Raw genomic sequence first — 21,673 nt, forward strand, 5'->3', positions numbered from 1 at the left:
ACCATGATGGGGGAGAAGCAAGATAATAAAAACTTCCATTTTTAAAAAGGGGAAAGGGAACAGGAGGTCACAGCCCCTGGCACAGAGCACAGTGTGTCCTGCTTGTCAGGAATAGTGAGTAAGCAGGCAGACATGTTTCTTGACTCATGGCCTGGTTGTGGGTGAGTCTGTGGTCAGCCAGTATGGCTTCCCTGTTGCTGGGGTCTCCCATACAGGGCTAACCTTGGACACTCCTGAGGAGCACCTGGGAAGATTTTGCTGCTGGGGTGGCCCTGCCTTGAGGCCCGCTCCCTTCTGGCATGGGATCTGGTGCTTGGGGTTGACAATCATAAGCGCCTATATGTTCAGCTTAAGGTTTCTCTGGCAATACTGCCTCAAAAAACTCTCACTCATTTCATTGGTTGAATCTGTGCCCAGCCTTGCAGTTCTGTCTCTTAGCTCATTTCCTTAGATCTCAGCTTAATGGCCTTGTTGGCCTTTGCTTTAGACCCAGGGCCTGGAACTTACTCACTTCCTGTGAGGCCCTCTCTGAGCCTCTTTGTGAGGCTGGGGCAAGAACACAAAAAGAAGTCCCTTGCCCACCCCATCTTCTCTTTCCACTGGACTTTGTTCTGCTTAGTGGGGCCCCATGCAAGCATATGGACAACTCAGTGGGCACGTCCAAGCTCCGTTCACCCTCCAGCCTCCATCAGCATCTCTTAGTAGCACCTCAGGCTAAGGGGTGTGTAACCTGGAAACCCAATCCCCTTTTAGAAGGAGAACTCAGGGAAGGGGGCCTCATGGGCCCAGAAAGCAAGCTCTAGGCCATTTGGGGAGGGCATTCTGTGGTCCTAGGTGCTCGGAGCATGGTCCAGAAGAGAGTCCCAGGCTCCAGGTGGACATATCCTCTTGGGCCCATGCGCTTCTTGTCCATAGGGAAGGGGCAGAGGAATGGCTAGAGGGAGGTGAGTTTGGGACATTTTAAAGCATTGAGGGGTCAGTATAGGGCCCTTCTTGCATAGGTGTAAGGTCAGTATGGCCTTTGTCCCTAGGCTGTTCCCAAGTGAGTGACACTTAGTTGTGGCCAGGAATTGCTAGCATTTTTTTTTTTTTGGCAAAGAAAACATTGATAATAGAAGGTGCTTGGGATCAGACTTCCCCATTTCTTTTAATCCTCCCAGGTAGCCACTTCCTAGTCAGGACGTTCATTTTGATTAGGGCCAGGGACAGAACTCACTGAGGAAGGAATGAATGACTCAGCGGTGCTGAACCCTTTAAGGGGCCCTGATGGGTCAGGTTGTGGCAAAGTGACAAGGAGCTGGAAACTACTGCTGAAAGGGGCAAATCCCTCTTCCTTCCATTCTCCCTGTATTTCATCCTATTGGCAGAATCAAACAGGCAAAGGAAAACAGTGGGTTGGGCTGGGCATGGTGGCTCATGCTTGTAATCTCAGCACTTTGGGAGGCCGAAGCGGGCAGATCACCTGAGGTCAGGAGTTCAAGACCAGCCTGGCCAACATGGTGAAAACCCATATCTACTAAAAATACAAAAATGTGGTGGACACCTGTAATCCCAGCTACTAGGGAGGCTGAGGCAGGAGAATCACTTTAACCCGGGAGGTGGAGGCTACAGTGAGCCGAGCTAGCATCCATGCATTCCAGCCTTGGTGACAGAGTGAGACTCTGTCTTAAAAAAAAAAAAAAAAAAAAAAGCCAGGCATCGTGGTTCATGCCTGTAATCCCAGCACTTTGGGAGGCCGAGGCTGGTGGATCACCTGAGGTCAGGAGTTTGAGACCAGCCTGGCCAATATGGTGAAACCCTGTCTCTACTAAAAACACAAAAATGCGCCACCATGCCTGGCTAATTTTTCATTTTTTAAAATTTTATTGTCATTTCAAAATTTAATATAGGCAATTATTGAGATATTTTTTCCTCTTTTGTTATAAGTGTTTGGAACCCAGTGTGCAATTTACATGTAGAACACATCTCAATTTGGACTAGCTGCACTGCAAGTGCTACACCGTGGATAGTGGCTACTGTATTCAGTAGTACAGATCTACCCTCTCATTGAGATGCCAGCATTAGAGGGGGTCTCAGAATGTAGAAAGACCTTCTTGTTGGTTTGGCCAGTTCCATGGCCTGCCTGTGTGTACTCTTGTTGCCCCCAAATGCACTTGCACTTGGACCATTGACTCATGTCCTAGCTGCCATTGTTTCCTTTGGACTGAGGGACTTAATTTTAGCCAGGTTTCCTGGCACTGTGCCAACTTGCCTCTGCGCTTCAGTTTTTCCCCCTCTAGTCCTTGCTTGTCATTGCAATACAATTCAAAGCTTTGATGGGCTAGGATCCAATGGACCCAACCCAAACAGGAAACTGGCTTCCTCATTGTTTATTTGAAACCTATTTTAAACCATGAACCAGAAAATGTTGGACACTTGTTTTCAGTACTTCATTGAGCTGTAACTGAATTGAACCTCAACTATTTCCAGTGGGGCTTCCAACATGGAATGATTTATAAGCTGTAACTGTTTTTTTTTGTTTTTTGTTTTTTTTTTTTTGAGACAGAGTCTCGCTCTGTCGCCCAGGCTGGAGTGCAGTGGCGCAATCTCGGCCCACTGCAAGCTCCGCCTCCTGAGTTCACGCCATTCTCCTGCCTCAGCCTCTTGGAGTAGCTGGGACTACAGGTGCCTGCCACTACGCCCGGCTAATTTTTTTTTTTCGTATTTTTAGTAGAGACGGGGTTTCACCATGGTCTCGATCTCCTGACCTCGTGATCCGCCCGCCTCAGCCTCCCAAAGTACTGGGATTACAAGCGTGAGCCACTGCGCCTGGCCCAAGCCGTAACTGTTAGATCAAGAGAACTAATTAGAACGTGAATTGACCCTAAGTTTTCCTTACCTGAGCAAGATCACGTCTCGTCCTTTGCTTAGAATCTTGTTAATTAGAGGTTATACAACCTTGTATGAGTCTGGGGTATCCCAAAATACTCTGGGAATATTCCAGCAAGTATTCCACAAAGAATCTCTTGTGTAAAAGGTCTTGGTCTAGATTTCTGTTCTAAATCCCTTTGTGAATCCCACAATAGACAGTCTATCACTATGTCTCTCTCTTGTGTGGGCACATAGGAACTACATGCTATATGGTGGTACTATATACCACTGTAGCAGCCATGTTGGCTGCCTGTCTAATTGCCACTCCTCTTGGTTTTGCTCCATATGGCAGAGTTCACCTGTTACAAGAGAAGCTGCATACTTTCTCAGATTTTTTAGGCAGCCATAAATAGCCATACAACCCAGTTCTGCCAAAAAGACACAAGTGAAATTATTTTGGAGGAGCTTCTAAGAAAGACTTCCCTCCCTGATAAAGACAAGAAACATGAGAGAATGGCCCTCTTGCAACTCTGTTTGCCCCCCTTCTTCTTGATGTGGTCGTGATGTTTGTAACCAGGGCAGCCATGTTGTAACTATGAGGCTACAAGCTCTAGGATGAAAGTGGAGCCTTCTGAGGATGCTGAGAATGATGAGGAAGATGGAAAGAAATCGCACCCTTGGTAACATCATTGAGCACCAAATCTGGAATTTCCTACTTTTAGGAATGAAATTCCTCTTGTTTTAACCACTTTTTGTCAGGTATTTTGTTACTTGCAGGCAAAGGCATCCTAACTGGTATGGATGCCTGGTACTTAATGTTATATTACTGTCTTCATTTTTTAGAAGAAAGAGGTCACTGGCATACTCTTCCCTCAACCTTGTCACCTGGCTGTCTCTTACTCATTATCATCACTGCACTATATTATATTACTCCTTTACTTGTCAGTTCACCTCATCAAGTTTTTGTGAGGGAAGAGACCATGGCTGTCTGGTTCACTATTGTAGTCACAGTTCCTGTTATGTAGTAAACAGTCATTCAATAAATGAATGAATGGGAGCTATCAAGGAGGTGGAACCCTCAGCACTTGGCTATCTATTTCCTGGAGGTGAGAGAATGAGGTCAAGGATGGCATCCTGTTTCTGGCTTTCCCAGTCGGGTGGAGGGTGCTACCTTTCTCCATGAGTCAACATGGGAGGGAGAGAAGAATAGTTGAAGAAGATGAGTTTTGTCCTGGATATGTTGAGTTTGAGGAAGTGCTTTTGGAACAGTCCCTGTAGGGAGTTGAAGATAAGCTCTGGATTGAAGCATGAGAAGGATGGAATTGGTGAGGAAGAGTGTGCAGCATGAGAGGAGAAGCAACCCTTCAGTGCTCCATCGATGGTGTGGCACCACCATTCACCTTGTGGCCCAAGCTACAAATCAGGAAGCCATCCTTGACACCTCCCCCTCCCTCACCCTGCAAATCAACTCATCACAGAGTTCTGATGATTCTGCCTCCTGTCTCTCATATCCATGAACGTCTCTCCATCACCACTGGAGTCTAAACCACCATCACTTCTCTCCTGCACTACTGCAATGGCCTCCCAGTTGGTTTGCTGAATTCACTCCAGCACCCTTTCATTCACCATAATCCGGCCACAGCAATTTTCTCACTCCTTGAAAGCAACAATCTCCTTGTCTCAAGGCCTTTATCCACAAGGTTCCCTTTGCCAAGGGTACTGCTCCCTCCACACTCCACCTTCCTCCACCTTCTGCCTATTCCTTAGATTTCTGCCTAAACCTCCCTTCCTCAGGGAGGCGTTCCCTAACTACCCACTCCTCACCCTATTGACTTTTGGGACCTCAGAAACTTAACTTTTTTGGAGCACCATGGGGAGGGTGTGTGATTGGTGACCTATAAATTTGGTAAGTAAAAATTTAAAAGACTTATGTATAACAATTAGAATTATCAACTAAAATGAGAAATGTAACTATCAAGGATCAGAAGCTCATCAGTGTGGACACATGTGTTTTTACCCTATAAGACAAGTCTGCATAGGAAGCCAAATAGCTTGTGAGTACAGGATTGGACAAGGAGCATTAGTTGCTTGGTCTGTATAGTTCAGTTTACTAAACCATAATACCCCAGTGCCATTTCCACCACAGAGCTCACCCTTGACACCTGTCCCACCTCAAGTTCCAATACTGAAGACCCCCTTCCTAGGTTTTCCTCCTCCTGAGCCTCAGTGGTTGACTTGCTACCCCATCAGGTGGACCTAAGCTTGCTTTAGATATGTTCACACCTACCAGGTTAATATTAAATAAGGTTAGGTCAGTCCTGGGAGCAATTTTCTCTTTTAGGTGACTTTGCACATGTCTGGTCTGATTTACTGCATCTACTTTATAGTTTAATTAAGAGCTGTGAAAGCAGCTATACTTATATTTCATTCTTTAAAAGTCTATTATTTACTATATTCATTTATTAAGCCTTAAATTCCTTCAGGATCTGCATTGCTGATTGCTTTAGCCAGTGGCACTCTACAGCCTTGAAGCTATAAGCCCTCCTAATGGTCTGGGGGTTGTCAATGCAGATTAAAGAAGAAGATGAAACTAAAGAGTGAAGCCTTTTGGAAGGAACTAGTTACATAAGGAGAAAGGCTGAAAACAGTCCTGTGCATGAAATCTTATCTTATGTTTACTAACCACAAAAATATTCTTGCAAAACTGTTAATAAGAAGCCTCCTTAGAAATTCCTGGTTTCTTGTAAAACTTAGCTTTGATCTTGACATATTCCGTGCTAATCATGTATCATGGGTAACAGGCAAGTTGGCCCCTTTAGCTCCTAAAGGTATAGAGTGTCTTTAGCATAAGAGCCTCACAACCTAAAGTTTCTCCCCCAGATAAAAGAAGACATAGAATGCCCAGATCACTCTGGAGAATTTATTTGAATTTACCTTGAAACCATAGGTAGGAGAAGTTTTGTTATGACAGAGGGCATTTCAATAGGGAGACCCCACTATGGCTTCTTTAGTTTCCTTTTAGGGCTGCTTTGAAACTTATCATTCAAACTTGTTGAAGTAAATTTCTCTTCTTACCATATTTTCTTTCAAATCTGCCAACTGTGGTGAAAGGGGGTGGAAAAGAAGTGCTTCTGTGGAAAAGACAAGCATGGCTGTGGCTTCAGCCTCAGGGGATAACATTCTGACAAGTGGGTTGTCCTAGAGAGCTGAACCCTGAGGCATGCTGTGGCCCAGGGTCAGCCCTGATGGGGGTGCCCAGGGCCTGTCTGGGAATGCATAGAAGTGGCTCTAGGGATATTGATCTCAAAGTGTTAGGAGCATGTCCTGAACAACTGTCCTCAGTTATTCATTCTCATCCTGGAGTTGAAAGAACAATGGATAGTTGAGAGGATACCCAAGGGGATGCGCCTGCCAATCTGAAATTGAAAAGGGTTTACTCAACTATACATCTGGTGCTATTACCAAGTGTAAGAAAGGAATAAGGATCCTAGCACATGCAACATAAGCAATACCTACTTATGCTTGTGATTGTTCATATACATGATGGCTATAAACGGCACATTATACAAAACTGAGCTGTGAGCATAATTTATTCATGTACTTGCATAGAAATTTGTTATACAGACGTTAGGAAAAAGTATAAGTGCTCCCTGCAAATATTCAATTTTAGGATAATAGTAACAAAAATAGCTTGAGAAAATTAATATCATTTAAATTCGACAATGTACAATGTTCCTATTTACAGATTTGTGTGAGCACAAGAAGCTCCTGCACGGTAGATCCCCGTTCTGAAGATCGACTTGGGTCCATTTTAGAGGCCTCTGGTTCACTCAGCCACGGCCTAGATTCTTCACTGCTGATGATCTTTGGTTATGCTTGCTTTTTTTTCCCCACAATTCCTTCTTTCACACATTCCCTAACAAGCAAGGGTTCAGTTCAAACACTGAAAATTGAGCTTCTCCACAGCAATGCCCATAAACCTATGACAGTTGCAAATTCATAGCTCCAAAGGCTTTGGTCACTGGGTTTTAAAATTGGAACAATATATTTGCTTGCTTGGTTTCCTGAGAAAAGGAAGAAGTGAGCTTCTCCCTAAAATATTTGTAGGTTTACTTCCCTATTTCTGTTTATTCATTCTGCAAAATGTATATTGTGCACTGAGCACTGCAAACTGGAAGTGGAAAAAATCTTCAGGATTCTGACGTTTCACTTTCCAATCTCCAAAATACTACACGATACACACTGAAGTGGAAGGTAAATGAAATGACTTCCTTTTAAAATTAATTAATTAATTTTTTTTTTTTGAGACAGGGTCTTGCTTGGTCACACAGGCTGGAGTGCAGTGACGTAATCATAGCTCACTGCAGCCTCGAACTTCTGTGCACAAGCGATCTTTCCACCTCAGCCTCCTGAGTAGCTGCTGCAGATGTGTGCTGCCACAGCTGGCTAATGTTACTATTTTTATTTTTTAAGAGATAGAGTCTTGCTATGTTGCCAAGCTGGTCTTGAACTCCTGGGCTCAAGAGATCCTTTTGCCTCCATCTCCCAAAGTGCTGGGATTACAGGTGTGAGCCAGTCCCTGAATGTGACTTCTGTTGCTGTCTTCAGCATGTTTGGTTACAGAGACTTTACGGAACTGATAATTTTTAAATTAAAGAGAGGAAAACAGGGAAATCCTTACCTGTATTTTTTTTTTTTTTTTTTTTTTTTTTTTTTTTTTTTTGAGAGACATGGTCTCACTCTGTCACCCAGGTTGGAGTGCAGTGGCACAATCTTAGCTCACTGCAGCCTCCGCCTCCTGGGCTCAAGCCATTTTCCCACCTCAGCCTCCCAAGTAGCTGAACTACAGGCACCCACCACCATGCCTGGCTAATTTTTGTATTTTTTGTGGATATGGGGTTTCGCCATGCTGCCCAGGCTGGTCTTGAACTTCTGGGTTCAAGCAAACTACCTGCCTGGGCTCCCCAAAGTGCTGGGATTACAGGTGTGAGCCACCACCCTCAGCCCTTTATTTCTTTTTGATGGTTCAAATGCCATTGATTTCTGAGAGAGAATATTGTGAGTGTACAAAAAATAATGAGCTTTTTTAAATTAAGAAATTCAACAACTTATAAAAATAACATCCATAAGCAATCTGACCTTTGCCTTCAGTCTTTATAAGACATCCTCAAATGAATAAAAAATATGATTTTAAAGAGCCCTTTGGAGGTTGGTAACAATTCTATGCATTTATGGCATTTACAAAATCAATTTAGGGGTTAAAGTAAAAGTACCTAAGCTGAGTATTTCATAAATACAGTATGTAACTTTTCTTTAATATGTAAGAACAGGTTAAGCCAGGAACTTCTCCTATTTTATCTCATTTAAAACAGATCATTTTTCATGAGGAAAAATAATCTCTACCTAAAAAATCCTTTGTAATCTCTGAGAAAAGTTGCAATACAGAATAATTTTGATTGACAAAATTCCTTTCTCCCTCTTGCAGTCCTGTCAGTCTGAAAAACCCCAACATTGTCCCATGAGAGAATGTCACACACACAAGGGATAGGGTACAGGCCATTGTTTGCAGGAAGTGGGGACCGAGCTCAGCTGTCAGCTTGCACCTCTGTGATATAGACTCCGGCTGTAATGTGTAACTTGCATTGATTTAAAAAAAGCCAAGCTGCTTATCACAGAATTCTGGATTAACTTCGATTTTGTGACTGTGAATTCCATAAGGCTTAGTTGGTTTATGGGGTTTAATTTTTAATACTGTTAACATCATCGAGCCAGCTAAACACCAAGAATATCAATAAATACTAACAGTTTGTTTTCACTCCCTCCTTCTGTTGGAGCACTTTGACTTTATATACATTCCAGTCTTAGTGCCAAGGCCCCAATGGGGTTTCAAATTCCATACCAGAGCACATCACCTGGATGTGGCTCTCATATGCTCAAGGATATTCCTGGAGTTGAAAGGAAAATACAAAATGAGCATAAGAACAGATCACAGATGCATTAGTATGAAAGTTGATACTGGTGAAAAACAGCGGTTTGCTGAGGTCCTGGAAGTTAGCTGGAGCAGTCAGGCAGAAATGACTCGTGACCATGGCTGCAGATGGGGCTTGTTCTCACAAAGGGCTTTCCACCATTCTTTTCTTGGCTTGCAGGTAGAAGATGCGGTTTTCTTCAGGATAAGTAACTTTACTGAGGGGCATCTTGTAGATGTTGGAGTTTTTTGTGGTCATCATGAGGAACAATAGCGTGGCTAAACAGAAGGGCCAGGTACAAGCTGGCAATCCAATCTGGGGAAGAAGAGAAAGCCACACACTCCTTTCAGATCCCGTCTGACAGCTGAGCTGCACAAAGCATCCCCCTCTACTTGCATTCAGCCCAGGGGGATGAACCACTGGGGGCATTGCTCTGGATTCTGTGCATGCTCGTGGAGACCGAGTTTACAATCTCAGGGCATTGAGCCGTTGGAATGTTGACATCCATTCTTTAGGGCAGCCACTTATGTCTCTATCTTGTATGTCTTTCTCTGCCTGTCATATATTCAGACTTCCTGCACCAGATGTGCCAAGAGGACATTTGACAAACAGAGATGACACTTGCAAACTGCAAATGGCCCCCAACCACTCTTCACGTCCACAAGGCCTTCTCTGATTAGTCCAGCCCACAGTGACCTCTCTGACCTTGACTTCTGCCTGGTCTAGGTCTTAGACTTGACTTACTCTGTTTCTTTACATTCTGTCTCCCAAATAGACTCCAAGTTCCTTGAGGGTAGGTCCTCTTTGTGCTGCTCACGGAAACTCACACAATTCTGAGCATACACCATTGGTCAGCTCTGGCCCAATGCATGGACCTCCCTGGGGTGTGATGGAATGTAGGGGTACCCTAACCTGACTGCACATCAGAATCATCTGGGGGAGTTAAAAAAAAAACACAGATGTTCAAGCATCATACAAGACCTACTCTATCAGAAATACCAAAGGACAGGGCCTAAGGCTCCATATTTTTCCGTCTTCCTAGCTGACTCTGGTGTGCAGCTTGCCCATTTGGGTCCAGGGACTGATGCCTGTGAACCTTCTTTGTTGACATGTGAAGGGCCCCATGTGCTCTGATGTACTCTCCATCATGCATGCGTGTAATGGGACTTTGGCTTTCTACCAGAAAGACACTGTGTCTCCTTAAGGACCCTCCCAGATAAAATCTCCATGCTGCTGCCAAAAGGGCTAGATACTGCCTTGACTCCTTAGCAGCCATGACCACATCAAAATGGACTGAGCTGTCAGAAACCAGCCCTGCATCACCTGCAATGGAATATCTGGCTTTCTGTTTAAGTAAAAGATATCCTAAAGTCAACTTCTTATCACTCAGAGTTAGACTCTGAACTCGATAATATGTTATACAACCTAAGTTTCATTTTTTTTTTAAACCAAGCAATCTGATATTTGTAACATACGGGGTGATTGTAGTTTGGACTAAAGTTTGCTGTGATGCTGAAAGAAAGGCCAGGGAGCTCCAGCAGAAGGGAGAGCAGTGCTTCTCACGGTCGTGGATCCTGCCACTGGATGCCAGCCCAGTGGACTTCAGGAGCATTTCCCATATAGTCGTAAGCTGGTCAATTACGCTAATGAAAAGTGAGACTAAAGCAAACTCACCTCAGCCATAAAGTTTGCCATGCTGATTCCAAGATAGGCCGTGAATAGGGCTACAGACAAAAAAAAAGGAGAGAGAGAACAATGCTTGGTAGATGCACTTTTAATCACAGGAAAGGCTGCCTTCCAGTATAAATCACCTGGAATGTACAGTGCCCTGATTACAAGCATGATCCTAAAGTCAGCAGTCCTGGGTTCAAATCCTGGCTCCATCACTTAGGAGCTCCGTGGGCTCTGTTTTAAGCCTCCATTTCCTCACCTGTACAATGGAAGTAAGAGGATTATCTTTTTCATGGTGTTGGTGTGAGGATGAAAGGAAAAAAATGCATGTGTTTAGCACACAGTAAGTGCTCAATAAAGGTAGTTTTTTTATGGTTACTATTTTGTTGTTATTGCTAATACTTAAGGGAAAGGCCTTCTATGGCAAATAAATTTCTCTGATGTTTTATCCAAGCATAGCTGAATTAAAATGAAACCTATGAATGTTTCTTGAGATAGCATCTAGGATTCTCATATTAATGAATTGAATTCACAGCTACAAAAAATCATAGCGCTCGCTTTGGCAGCCTGTGTACTAAAAACCAAAACAAAACCCTGTTTACAAAATAAGAAGGAAAGAACTCAGAGAACAGCAGGAACTGACCACAAACTTGAGCTTCCTCCCCTTGGTAACATCTTCTTCAATACCATTAAAATCAATGAATAAACGTCTTATTTTTTTATTTTTTATTTATTTTTGGAGATGGAGTCTCAGTCGCCCAGGCTGGAGGGCAGTGGCATGATCTCTGCTCACTGCAAGCTCCGCCTCCTGGGTTCACGCCATTCTCCTGCCTCAGCCTCCCGAGTAGCTGGGACTACAGGCACCCACCACTACGCCCAGCTAATTTTTTTTTGTTTGTATTTTTAGTAGAGATGGGGTTTCACCATGTTAACCAGGATGGTCTCGATCTCCTGACCTTGTGATCTGCCCGTTTCGGCCTCCCAAAGTGCTGGGATTACAGGCATGAGCCACCGTGCCCAGCCAACGTCATATGTTTTTATTTGCTTTGAGTGGCCAAAAAAATTGTAGAGTCGGTAATTCGAGTATATGGGTGACTTTCAATGTAAAACAACAAAAGCACAGATCTCAGCCAGCTAATTATCTATTCCTCAGTTTTGGTTGAAGAGAAGGCTCGCAGAGTCTCAGGGAAGCCCTCAGGTTTCATGGGGACAGCCTGAAGAATGACCTTCATATAATGGCCACACAGCCACTTGGGCCACCAGAGCTCACCGTGAGACACACTCACCATCTTGTCTTCATGTCTGGTACATCAGCTATCTTGGTGTGCGGGGATGTGGCAGGACGTGGTGGGAGAGGCTCTGTGATCCTCATTTACTTTTCCATAGACTTCTGTCCTTTTACCAATATTTTGTCTTTTTATCCTGGTGTTTCTTATTCAATAGTATATCAAATTCTTTCATGTATGAATTGTCTCACACTAGTGGGAAGGGCTGGTCTTTGGAAACAGTACTGTTTCAAATCCCAGCTCTGCCATTTTATTTGTTGTATAACAAATCACTGTCTTGGAATCTAGTTTCATCATCTGTAAAAAGGCACCTTGAAGATCTGCCTTACTGGGAGGTGAAGAATCTCAAATGAGAGCTTGTATTTCCATAAACACAGCTGTAAATGCACCTCTTTCACCATGGGACTGAGCTACTGCTCTGAGCAGAAGGGTGCTCATGGCTTGGCTTAGAAGGGTTTCTCTCCTCAGTTACACCAATTTCATTCATTGTTAAAATTTAATCAATTAATTCAACAACTATTCATTGGCCCTCTGCCAAGCACTGGGGCCCTCTGTCCCTGATCTCTTGAGTGCCTCCTCTACCACAACACCACCCCTGAGCACATGAGGCCTTGTTGCTTTCTCTCTTTTAAAAATATCCATTACACTTCTAAGGCTCACTTTTGGCACGTTTACGTCTCATACTGTTATGTTGCTGTGAAGCGATCTCCAATTCAAAGTTGCTTTTCTCTCCATAGTACTAGTGATAGATTATTTAATGGTAGGTATGTCAGTTAAGACTCTCCAAGTAGGACCGGGAAAGCCTTACAGTAGAGGGGCAATTCTGCACAGCATCATCAGTTTGTAGGCAATGACCCTGACAACATTCTTGGTAGCTGAGGGAAGAAAAAGCCCTTGAGTACTGAAGGGGAAACTGGATTTCAGCTCCTCCTGGATAGTGTCCCTTCCAGTGGACTGCCACAGGTGAGTCCCACTGTGCTAACCCAACCATTGAGAAGAGATACACAATGTGTTTAAACTCTCCACTGGTAAAACAACAACACTGAGATGTTCTCTGGCCGTGCAATTGCTCTGGCTTAGAGGCCAGAAAGACAGCAGTGCCAGGTTCTGTCAGAGTTTCCTGAGTTCACTTCCTGATAAAGCCACTGGGGACTAATAAAAAAGCAGCTCTGTAATAAATGTCTGTCACTTATTTACCTTGGCTGAGAGGGTTGGTCTTTTGTTTGGCAGTATCAGGGTGATGTGGACAAGCTGAAACTTGCTGTGGCATTTTACACGTGAGATTCCCTTTCCAAGGGGGGCCGGAGATCTGCCTCAAAAATCCATGCACTGAGATTTAAAAGTCTGATTGTACCCTGTGGGGGCCCAGTGGGCACTCTCACACACTGCTGGCAGCAGTGGAAACTGGTATGGCTCTTTTGGAGATGAAGTTGCCATCCACTGAAATTAAAATTGGCATTCCCTTTAACCCATCAATTTAGCTTCTTGAAAAGAAGGTGAATCTTTCTTACAGAAATGCTTGTACAAAGTACACAAGGACATTTGTACCAAAAATATTCATTTCAGGACTCTTTGTAATGATCTCAAACTAGAAGCAATCTGAACCTCCCCCAGCAAAAGGGCACTTATATAAAGTGTCTACACAGTCACCATCTCCATGGCCTTGAGCAATGGAGGTTCTACACCCTGTGGCATGGGACCCCTTTTTCCTTAGCTCCAGCCTGGGCTTCCATCTCTGCCCAGAGACTCATCCAAATAGCTGATATCCCGAGGGAAACATGAGCTCCCAGGACAAGGAAAGGGGACATCCCAGGAGAGCAAATACCATAAAAGAAGGACAACAAACTGAACAACCTACAGTCGATAATTTTTTTCTTTTTTTGAGACAGAGTCTCACTCTGTCACCCAGGCTGGAGTGCAGTGGCGTGATGTCAGCTCACTGCAGCCTCTGCCTCCTGGGTTCAAGTGATTCTCCTGCCTCAGCCTCCTGAGTAGCTGGGACTACAGGCACGTGCCACCACGCCCAGCTAATTTTTGTATTTTTAGTAGAGATGGGGTTACACTGTGTTAACCAGGATGGTCTCGATCTCTTGAACTTGTGATCCACCCGCCTTGGCCTCCCAAAGTGCTGGGATTACAGGTGTGAGTCACTGCGCCCAGCCAATAAAATTTAATTAATGAACCAGAAATGAAGAGCTCAACAGATGATGTGATCAGCACAATGGACAGAGCCAAAGAATGATTGGGCCAATCAGCTGAATTGAAGGGCCTCAGGAAAAGATAAACAGATGGAAAATATTAAGAAAAAGTCAAGAGTTATGAAAAACTTAGCATAAAGTATTGTACTCAAATACTAGAAATCACAGAGGGAGAGGGGAAAAATTGAAAAGATTTGACAAAGTAAAAACTGATGATGTTCCCAGAATTAAAGGAAGATATGAGGGCTCATGTTGAGAGGACTTGAGTACCTAGTAGCATAGAAAAAAAAAGCTACATCTAGACAGATAATAGTGAAATAAAACCATATATATATATCTAATATAATATGCAAAGAGAAAATTCAGAGAGTCCAGAGAGAAAAATAAAATCAATTTTAACAAGAATTAGTTTCTTTTCAGACATCTTAATAGCAATTTTGGTTATAAGAAGACAGTGGAGTAGTCTTTGAGGACAACCTTCAAAATATTGAGAAAAAAAATGTTAAATCTTGAGTTCGGTAGCTAGCTCAACTAAAATTTAAATGAAAGTAAAATGAAGATATTCTCCAGCATACAAGGTCTCTTTGCAAACCCTCTTTGAAGAAAACAAAACTCTCTTTGCAAACCTTCTTTGAAAAAGTAATCCACCAGTAATCCCAGCACTTTGGGAGGCCAAGGCAGGTGGATCACTTGAGACTTGAGGTCAGGAGTTCGAGACCAGCCTGGCCAACATGGCAAAACCCTGTCTATACAAAAAGTACAAAAAATTAGCTGGGCATGGTGGCACATATCTGTAATCCCAGCTACTTGGGAGTCTGAGGCATAGGAATCGCTTGAACCCAGGAGGTGGAGGCTGCAGTGAGCTGAGATTGTGCCACTGCACTCCAGCCTGGGGAACAGAGTGAGACTTTGTCTCAAAACAAAAAAAAATACAGAAGGTTAATATGAACTAAGAGTGAATAAGCAAGTTAATAAAGTTTACAGTTGCCTAAATAAGCAAGTACCAAAAACAAAAACTTATACTTACAACAAATCCAAAATAAAAATTCTATACAGTATCAATGGTTTTAGTAGTCATTAGGGGTGGGCCTTCTCAGAGGAAGTAAAGGCAGGCTCGGGTATCAGTCATATTTGGGGAGAAGATACAGGTGTTGATAAACTTAAGAAATTGAGAGGAGAAAATAAACAAGCTTGATTCTTAATAAGTTATGCAAATCCACCAGAAAAACTTTTTTTCCAGACTTTTAAATAGCGCTTACCGAGTGCTAGACACTATTTGTTCTATGAGTTTCAGACACACATTAACTAATTTAATAATCAGAACAATTGTATGAATTAAATATGGTAACTTCCATTTTCTAAGATGGGGAAACTGAGGCACAGAAAGGTTAAGTAATTTGCTTACATTCATAAGCAAATACGCTAGTAAGTAGCAGAGCTACTGGAATTGAATCCAGGCTGTCTGGTACCAGAGTCTGAGCTCTTAACTAGCTCAGTCGACTGCCTCAACCATTATGCTACACCAGTTAAAAAAAAAAAAATCTATCCCAAGGAAGGTGAGTGTGGTAGGAAGAATAATGGTCTCCAAAGATGTCCACATCTTAAACCTCAGAACTTGAGAATATGTGACCTCACATGGCAAAAGGGAATTAGCAGCAGCTGTGATTAAGTTAAATACCTTGAGATGGAGAGAATTTCCTAGACTATTGAATGGACCCAATGTAATCACAAGCATCCTTATAAGAAGGGGGCAAAAAAGCCCTCTCCAGGGAGTAAAATGGAGTATTTCCACTTTCCGTTTCATACATTTCTATACAGATTACATTTTTGTTTTGTTTTATACAATAAACCTGTGCTGCTTCTGTAATTGAGAAAATATCAAAGATATTCCCACTTTGGGGAAACACATGTCAAGAGCTTTGGCTTCATTCTTCTCCATGGTCTGTCAAAACCTCATCACCAGCTGGGCACTGTGGCTCACGCCTGTAATCCCAGCACTTTGGGAGGCCAAGGCAGGCGGATCACGAGGTCAGGAGTTTAAGACCAGCCTGGCCAACATGGTGAAACCCCACCTCTACTAAAAATACAAAAAAAAAAAATTTAGCTGGGCATGGTGGCCCATGCCTGTAATCCCAGCTACTCGGGAGGCTGAGGCAGGAGAATTGCTTGAACTAGGACCCCGGAGGCAGAGGTTGCAGTGAGCTGAGATTGTGCCACTGCATGCCAGCCTGGGCTACAGAGCAAGAGTCCATATCAAACAACAACAACATAAAACAAAAAACTCAGCACCCGCCAGGTGTGGTGGCTCATGCCTGTAATCCCAGCACTTTGGGAGGCCAAGGTGGACAGATCATGAGGTCAGAAGATTGAGACCATCCTGGCCAACATGGTGAAACCCCGTCCCTACTAAAAATACAAAAATTGGCTGCGTGTGATGGTACATGCCTGCAAGCCCATCTACTTGGGAGGCTGAAGCAGGAGAACCGCTTGAACCAGGTAGTTGGAGGTTGCAGTGAGCCAAGATCACGCCACTGCATTCCAGCCTGGTGACAGAGCAAGACTGTCAAAAACAAAAAAAAAAAAAAAAAAAAAAACCCAGAAAAACAAAAACCTCATCGCCATCTCCTGTGCTCAAAATGCCTTTTCCTTGATCTTGAAGGACATGCTCAGGCTGTCCCCATGCTGGCTTGCACCACCCTTTCCACCAAACAGAATTCCTCCTCTTATTTTCTAGCATTTATGGAAAAGCCCCCTTCTCCAGGAGGCACTTTGTGATAATTCTGAATGGAAATGGCCCCCTGGAGAATCCTGTACTATGGACTTCTTCTTCTCCCACAAAGATTGCATGGTCCTCTTGGGCTCCCTCCCTTGCCTGGCTTCTGCCCTCTACTGTAACACTCTGTGTGCAGGAACTGCATGGGACCTAAAGCTTCTAAACCTCTTGCTCTTCCTGGTACTGTCTTTTGTATCATGTGTGTTTAATACATATTCATGGCTACTGCCTCCAGAAAAATAAAGGTATGCATTCCAAATAAAGGTTTGAAACCCCTAACCAATCTCAGAATAAAGCTGAAAGGTTGTAAGATAAACATTCTAACCCAGCTGAACTCAGGTGGAAACTCCTAACCAATCTCAGAATAAAGCTGAAAGGTTGTAGGATAAACATTCGAACCCAGCTGAACTCAGGTGGCTACAGCACCTGTCTGTAACCCTCTCCTTTATCCTAAGCTTGTGAACAAATATGGAGAAGGAGCACAACATTTCAACAGAACTGCTAGGTGAAATAGTTGAGTAATAGTAAAGAATTTGACAAAATGACATCTACATGGCTACATCACAGCAACCTGAGTTATGTTACCCTTGCTATAGCATCAAATCAAAATGGAATGGGTCTTTAGAAACGCTTGGTTCCATCCCATTTTCTGCCAGTGCAGAGATCTATTCTAAACCCTGCCTGATACGTGGCCCACTGCTTTCATAACTGTTCAGGTACCTTGGCTTGATTAATCTGGTGATAAACTGACTCTAGACATATATTTCCACTAGATTAGAAATAATTTCTCCACATTACACTATCCCTCCTCCTTTTTGTTCCCAAGCGAATCTCATTCTCTCCACTCTAGAACGTTATCTTAAATGCTTATACTTTGATTGAATTAGGGATGCCAGAGGCTATGGGTGAATGAGCCTCCACTCAAAATCCACCTGGGACATCTATTAGCTTTTCAGATCCAAATCACATGCAGTCTGTTTTCACCTAAGAGGTTGCCGTGAGGGCCTGAATGCTACAAAAGGGAAGCAGAGGAGTGCAGCGGGGTAACTCTGGAGGTGGATGGTAAGTGTGGGTTCCGGGGGTGGATTTACCTATCGCTGTCCAGATCCCTTAGCTGCAGTACATCCCTTAGCCTCTCTGGCCTCAGGACCCCAACAGTAAAGTAAGAAGGATGGAGTAGAAGTCTCAGGATGCCTTCTCGCTCTGACAGGCTGAGTCTGGCTAGAACACTGGGAGTCAGAAAGGATTAATACAGCAGTTCTTGAAATGTGATCCCGAGAGCAACAGCATCAGCACCTCCTGAGAACTTGTTAGAAGTGGAAATTCTGCCGGCGTGGTGGCTTATGTCTGTAATCCCAGCACTTTGGGAGGTGGAGGTGGGAGGATTGCTTGAGTCCAGGAATTCAAGATAAGCCTGGGCAACATAGGGAGACCCCGTCTCTATAAAAAATTAACCAGGCATGGTGGCACGCTTGTGGTCCTAGCTACTTTACTTGGGAGGTTGAGGTTGCAGGATCGCTTGAGCCCAGGAGGTTGAGGCTGCAGTGAGCTGTGTTCACACCACCGCACTCCAGCCTGGGCAACAGAATGAGACCCTTTTTCTTTTTTTGTTTGAGATGAAGTCTTGCTCCGTTGCCCAGGCTGAAGTGCAGTGGCACGATCTTGGCTCAGAATGAGACCGTTTTTCAGAAAAATAAAATAAAAAAAATATTCTTCCCCTTACCTCTAACACTGAATCAGACTGAGGAGGGGGCCCAGTGATTTGTGTTTTAACAAGTCTTTCAGGTGATTCTGATGCATTCTCAATCAAGGATAAGCAGAACGGCTGGGTTACTGTGATGCTCATTCAAAGGGATAAATGTAATCAACCCTCATTCACCAGGGGACACTGCTCTGTATTTAGCCGGAGTTATTTCCCTTTAGTTTCTTGGGTCAAACAACTAGTTTGAAGAACGCAGGACAAGTCAGTTGAAAGCAAAAGGAGTGTCAGCTGTGGTCCCTGCCATCCCCAGTGGGAGGCATGGCAGATCCTCACAGCCAGGAGCAGTGAGTGCCACCACGCTGGGAGCTTAACGGTGGCCAAGGCCAAGTGTCAATGCAAGCTGGAGAGCCCGTGAGCACAGGGGGAGCTTTGAGAAGGCATGTGTGGCATGCACCAGGGAAGGGCTGGTGTATCTCTGGGGATAAAGCTGAAGAATAACTGGGATTTTTTTTTCTATCCTCCCAAACATCCATATTTTAGGATGTTAATATAACTCAATAGGCTCCTGCCTTCACAATCATCAGAGAGGTAGGCAGAGGTGATTTTAATGCTCTCAGAGAGGGGACGTCACTTGTCCTGTTCACACACTTAGACAGCGAGTGGGCTCAAGCCAGAACCCTGGCCCTGATTTTTCACTCAGTCTGTTTTTACTGCTTATCCTTGATTGAGATCCTATAGTCACGAGCAGCCCTCCCCCAGGGGCGTGGGAGACTCACCGCAGCCAAGAGCCAGGAGGTGGGTTTGCCAGGTGAGCGCCATGAACATTCCTCCCATTGCAATGCAGGCCAGAGAGCTGTTGAAACCCCAGAGTCCAAAGTAGATGCCCTCAAATGGGGCTGAAAGACTGAGTCCTGTTAAGACAGGAGGGGTCAGAACTTGGGACTAAAGGCAGGATGTTCTGGAAGGAAACTGAGGGTGGGATTGAAAGTTAGCAGGAAGCATCCCGGGAACTCCCATTGGTCCCTAGGAAGCCAAGATCTCAAGAAAGATCTGGAGCACAGAAGATGCCTGATGCAATGCATGGGATGGAGGAGGTGCTCAATATTTGGTAAGGGCTTTTGTGCTCACCCGCTGCTATGCCCAGCAATGATCCGATGGCAGCATGCAGGCACATGAGTGGGGAGGAGAGTAGGATGGCTCCCAGGAAAATGCCCCCTGTCCATGGATTATCACAGCCATAGATCTGACCAACTCCCACTGGTATAGATTTCAACAACTGCAAAAGAAATTTTTTAAACATGAGGCCACCAAAACAACTGAACAAAAACCCACAGGACACCCACAAACTCCTACAATGTAATTTTAGACTGGACATACCTTATCTCTTTCAAGAACAGTGTTACTATCTTTTAAAATTCTCTTTGATTACAGAAAAATCCCAGTCATTCTTCAGCTTTATCCCCAGAGATACACCAACCCTTCCCTGGTGCATGCCACACATGCCTTCTCAAAGCTCCCCCTGTGCTCTCCAGCTTGCACTGACACTTGGCCTTGGCCACTGTTAAGCTCCCAGCATGGTGCCACTCACTGCTCCTGGCTATGAAGATCTGCCTTGCCTCCCACTGGGGATGGCAGGGACCACAGCTGACACTTCTTTTGCTTTCAAATGTCCATCAGTGTTGAGGGTGATTTAATCTATCCATGCATCCCTATGTTCAATAGAGATTATTATCACCATGCAATTTGGATGCTTACACTAAAGCCAGAGACCTAAAGCCAGGTTATCTTGTCCACAATTTAGAAGCAATTATTAGCAAGTTTGTGAATTTACTTTTCTGTTGTTAAGTGGAACATGTATTCATTTAAACAAAGATATCTTTAGCTTATTCTAGTTATGAACAATTGTCAAGCAGGTCTCAAAACAAAAATACATGGAAATGTCACAATTCTACTTTCTGGCTGAGGCCTGAATTTAGTTATTCTGTTCACAGAATTGCAGTTCTCAGGAGTGAACAAGGTTTGACTGAACCTAACAAGTGATCATTCTTTACAGCTGAACTTCTGGTAGGGCTAGGATAGGCATAATTAGCCATGGCATGTCCCTTTTGAGCAAGGCCATTTACTGGAAGATGTTTTCCCCAGCTCCCATCTTGCCCTCTCCTCCATTGCTAGGTCGTGTATGTACCAAAGACCTTCTGGAGGCAGTGACTCTGCCAGAGGAAGCCCCAGCTTTGGCCCAAGGGAAAGTGTCTTCTCCCCTCTTATATTAGGCTGAGTCTAACATTGGCTAAGGGCACCAGACCATAGTGTGAGTTTGACTCTACCCTAAGATGGACTCTAAATTCTTCCAGCCCATGCTAGGTCTTCATGTCTAAACATTTTGCTATTTCTAGACTAGGGAACTTGCAAAGATGGCATATGCTTTTTTGTTTGTTTTTTTGTTTTTTTTGGACTTCAGAACTCTTTCTCAGGTAGCCATAGGGTTGGGGTTGGTGCTGAGGATGGGCTGTTCATTCAGAGTGTGAAGGACAAGGCTTCCCCTGCTCCAGATCAGCACTGTGTAGGATAACTTTCCAAGATGATGGAATAGTCTGTATCTGTGCTGTCTAATACAGTGGGTCCTAGCCACATGTGGCTATCAAGCACCTGAGATGTGGCTAAAGAGGTTGAGGAACTCAATTTTTAACTAATCTACGTCTAAATTTATATAGCCACATGGGGCTAGAGGCTCCTGTGTTAGTGCAGTTCTAGATAGATTAATGCTTTTTTATACTGTTATTTTTCATGGCTAGTTCTAATGAATCTTTGATTTTTCCTTCTGAATTGTTTCCAGGTGCTCCCTTTAATTTTCTGGCAAGAAGTTAAGGAGAAGGTGACTTGAGCTCCTCAGGTGTTTTGATCACTCAACAACGAAGACGGAAAAGGGCGTTTCATAACCTGACAGTGGGAGAGCACATTAAAAAGGTAAGGTTTCTTGGTTTTCTTCTAATTTCAGGTGTTCTCTTGTTCTTGATAATCCAGAAAACTTAAACATGTTTATTACACACCAACAGGAAGAGCTGGAATTTGATTTGGGTTAACCAGGTTTTAAAAAATACGGGATCTCTTTATGACCATCTTTAAAGAGATACATAGGATTCATCCCTTGATACAGCAGTTCTCAAACTCTGGCCCACATCACAATTTGGGGAGTTTGTTAAAACAGGTTCCAGGCCCCACCCATA

General features: G+C 43.9%; 1 protein-coding gene across 6 annotated transcripts in view; it reads right to left on the reverse strand.

The window, feature by feature from the left end:
- Positions 1-6,422: 6,422 nt before the first annotated feature.
- SLC14A1 (solute carrier family 14 member 1 (Kidd blood group)) overlaps positions 6,423-21,673 on the reverse strand; it is a 28,174-nt gene continuing 12,923 nt past the window's right edge. For 3 of the 6 annotated variants that reach the window (XM_030810505.1, XM_030810503.1, XM_003267529.4), the window contains 4 exons: positions 19,578-19,725; positions 19,226-19,360; positions 10,494-10,543; positions 6,423-9,134 (listed from right to left, as the gene is read on the reverse strand). In XM_030810505.1, coding sequence (XP_030666365.1) covers positions 8,961-9,134; positions 10,494-10,543; positions 19,226-19,360; positions 19,578-19,725 — 507 coding nt within the window. In that variant the 3' untranslated portion in view covers positions 6,423-8,960. The remainder of the gene's footprint in view (positions 9,135-10,493; positions 10,544-19,225; positions 19,361-19,577; positions 19,726-21,673) is intronic. The other 3 variants (XM_030810501.1, XM_030810502.1, XM_030810500.1) reach the window with 1 other exon arrangement.

This window comes from Nomascus leucogenys, chromosome 4, assembly GCF_006542625.1.
Source record: "Nomascus leucogenys isolate Asia chromosome 4, Asia_NLE_v1, whole genome shotgun sequence".
In the NCBI taxonomy this organism is placed as follows: domain Eukaryota; kingdom Metazoa; phylum Chordata; class Mammalia; order Primates; family Hylobatidae; genus Nomascus; species Nomascus leucogenys.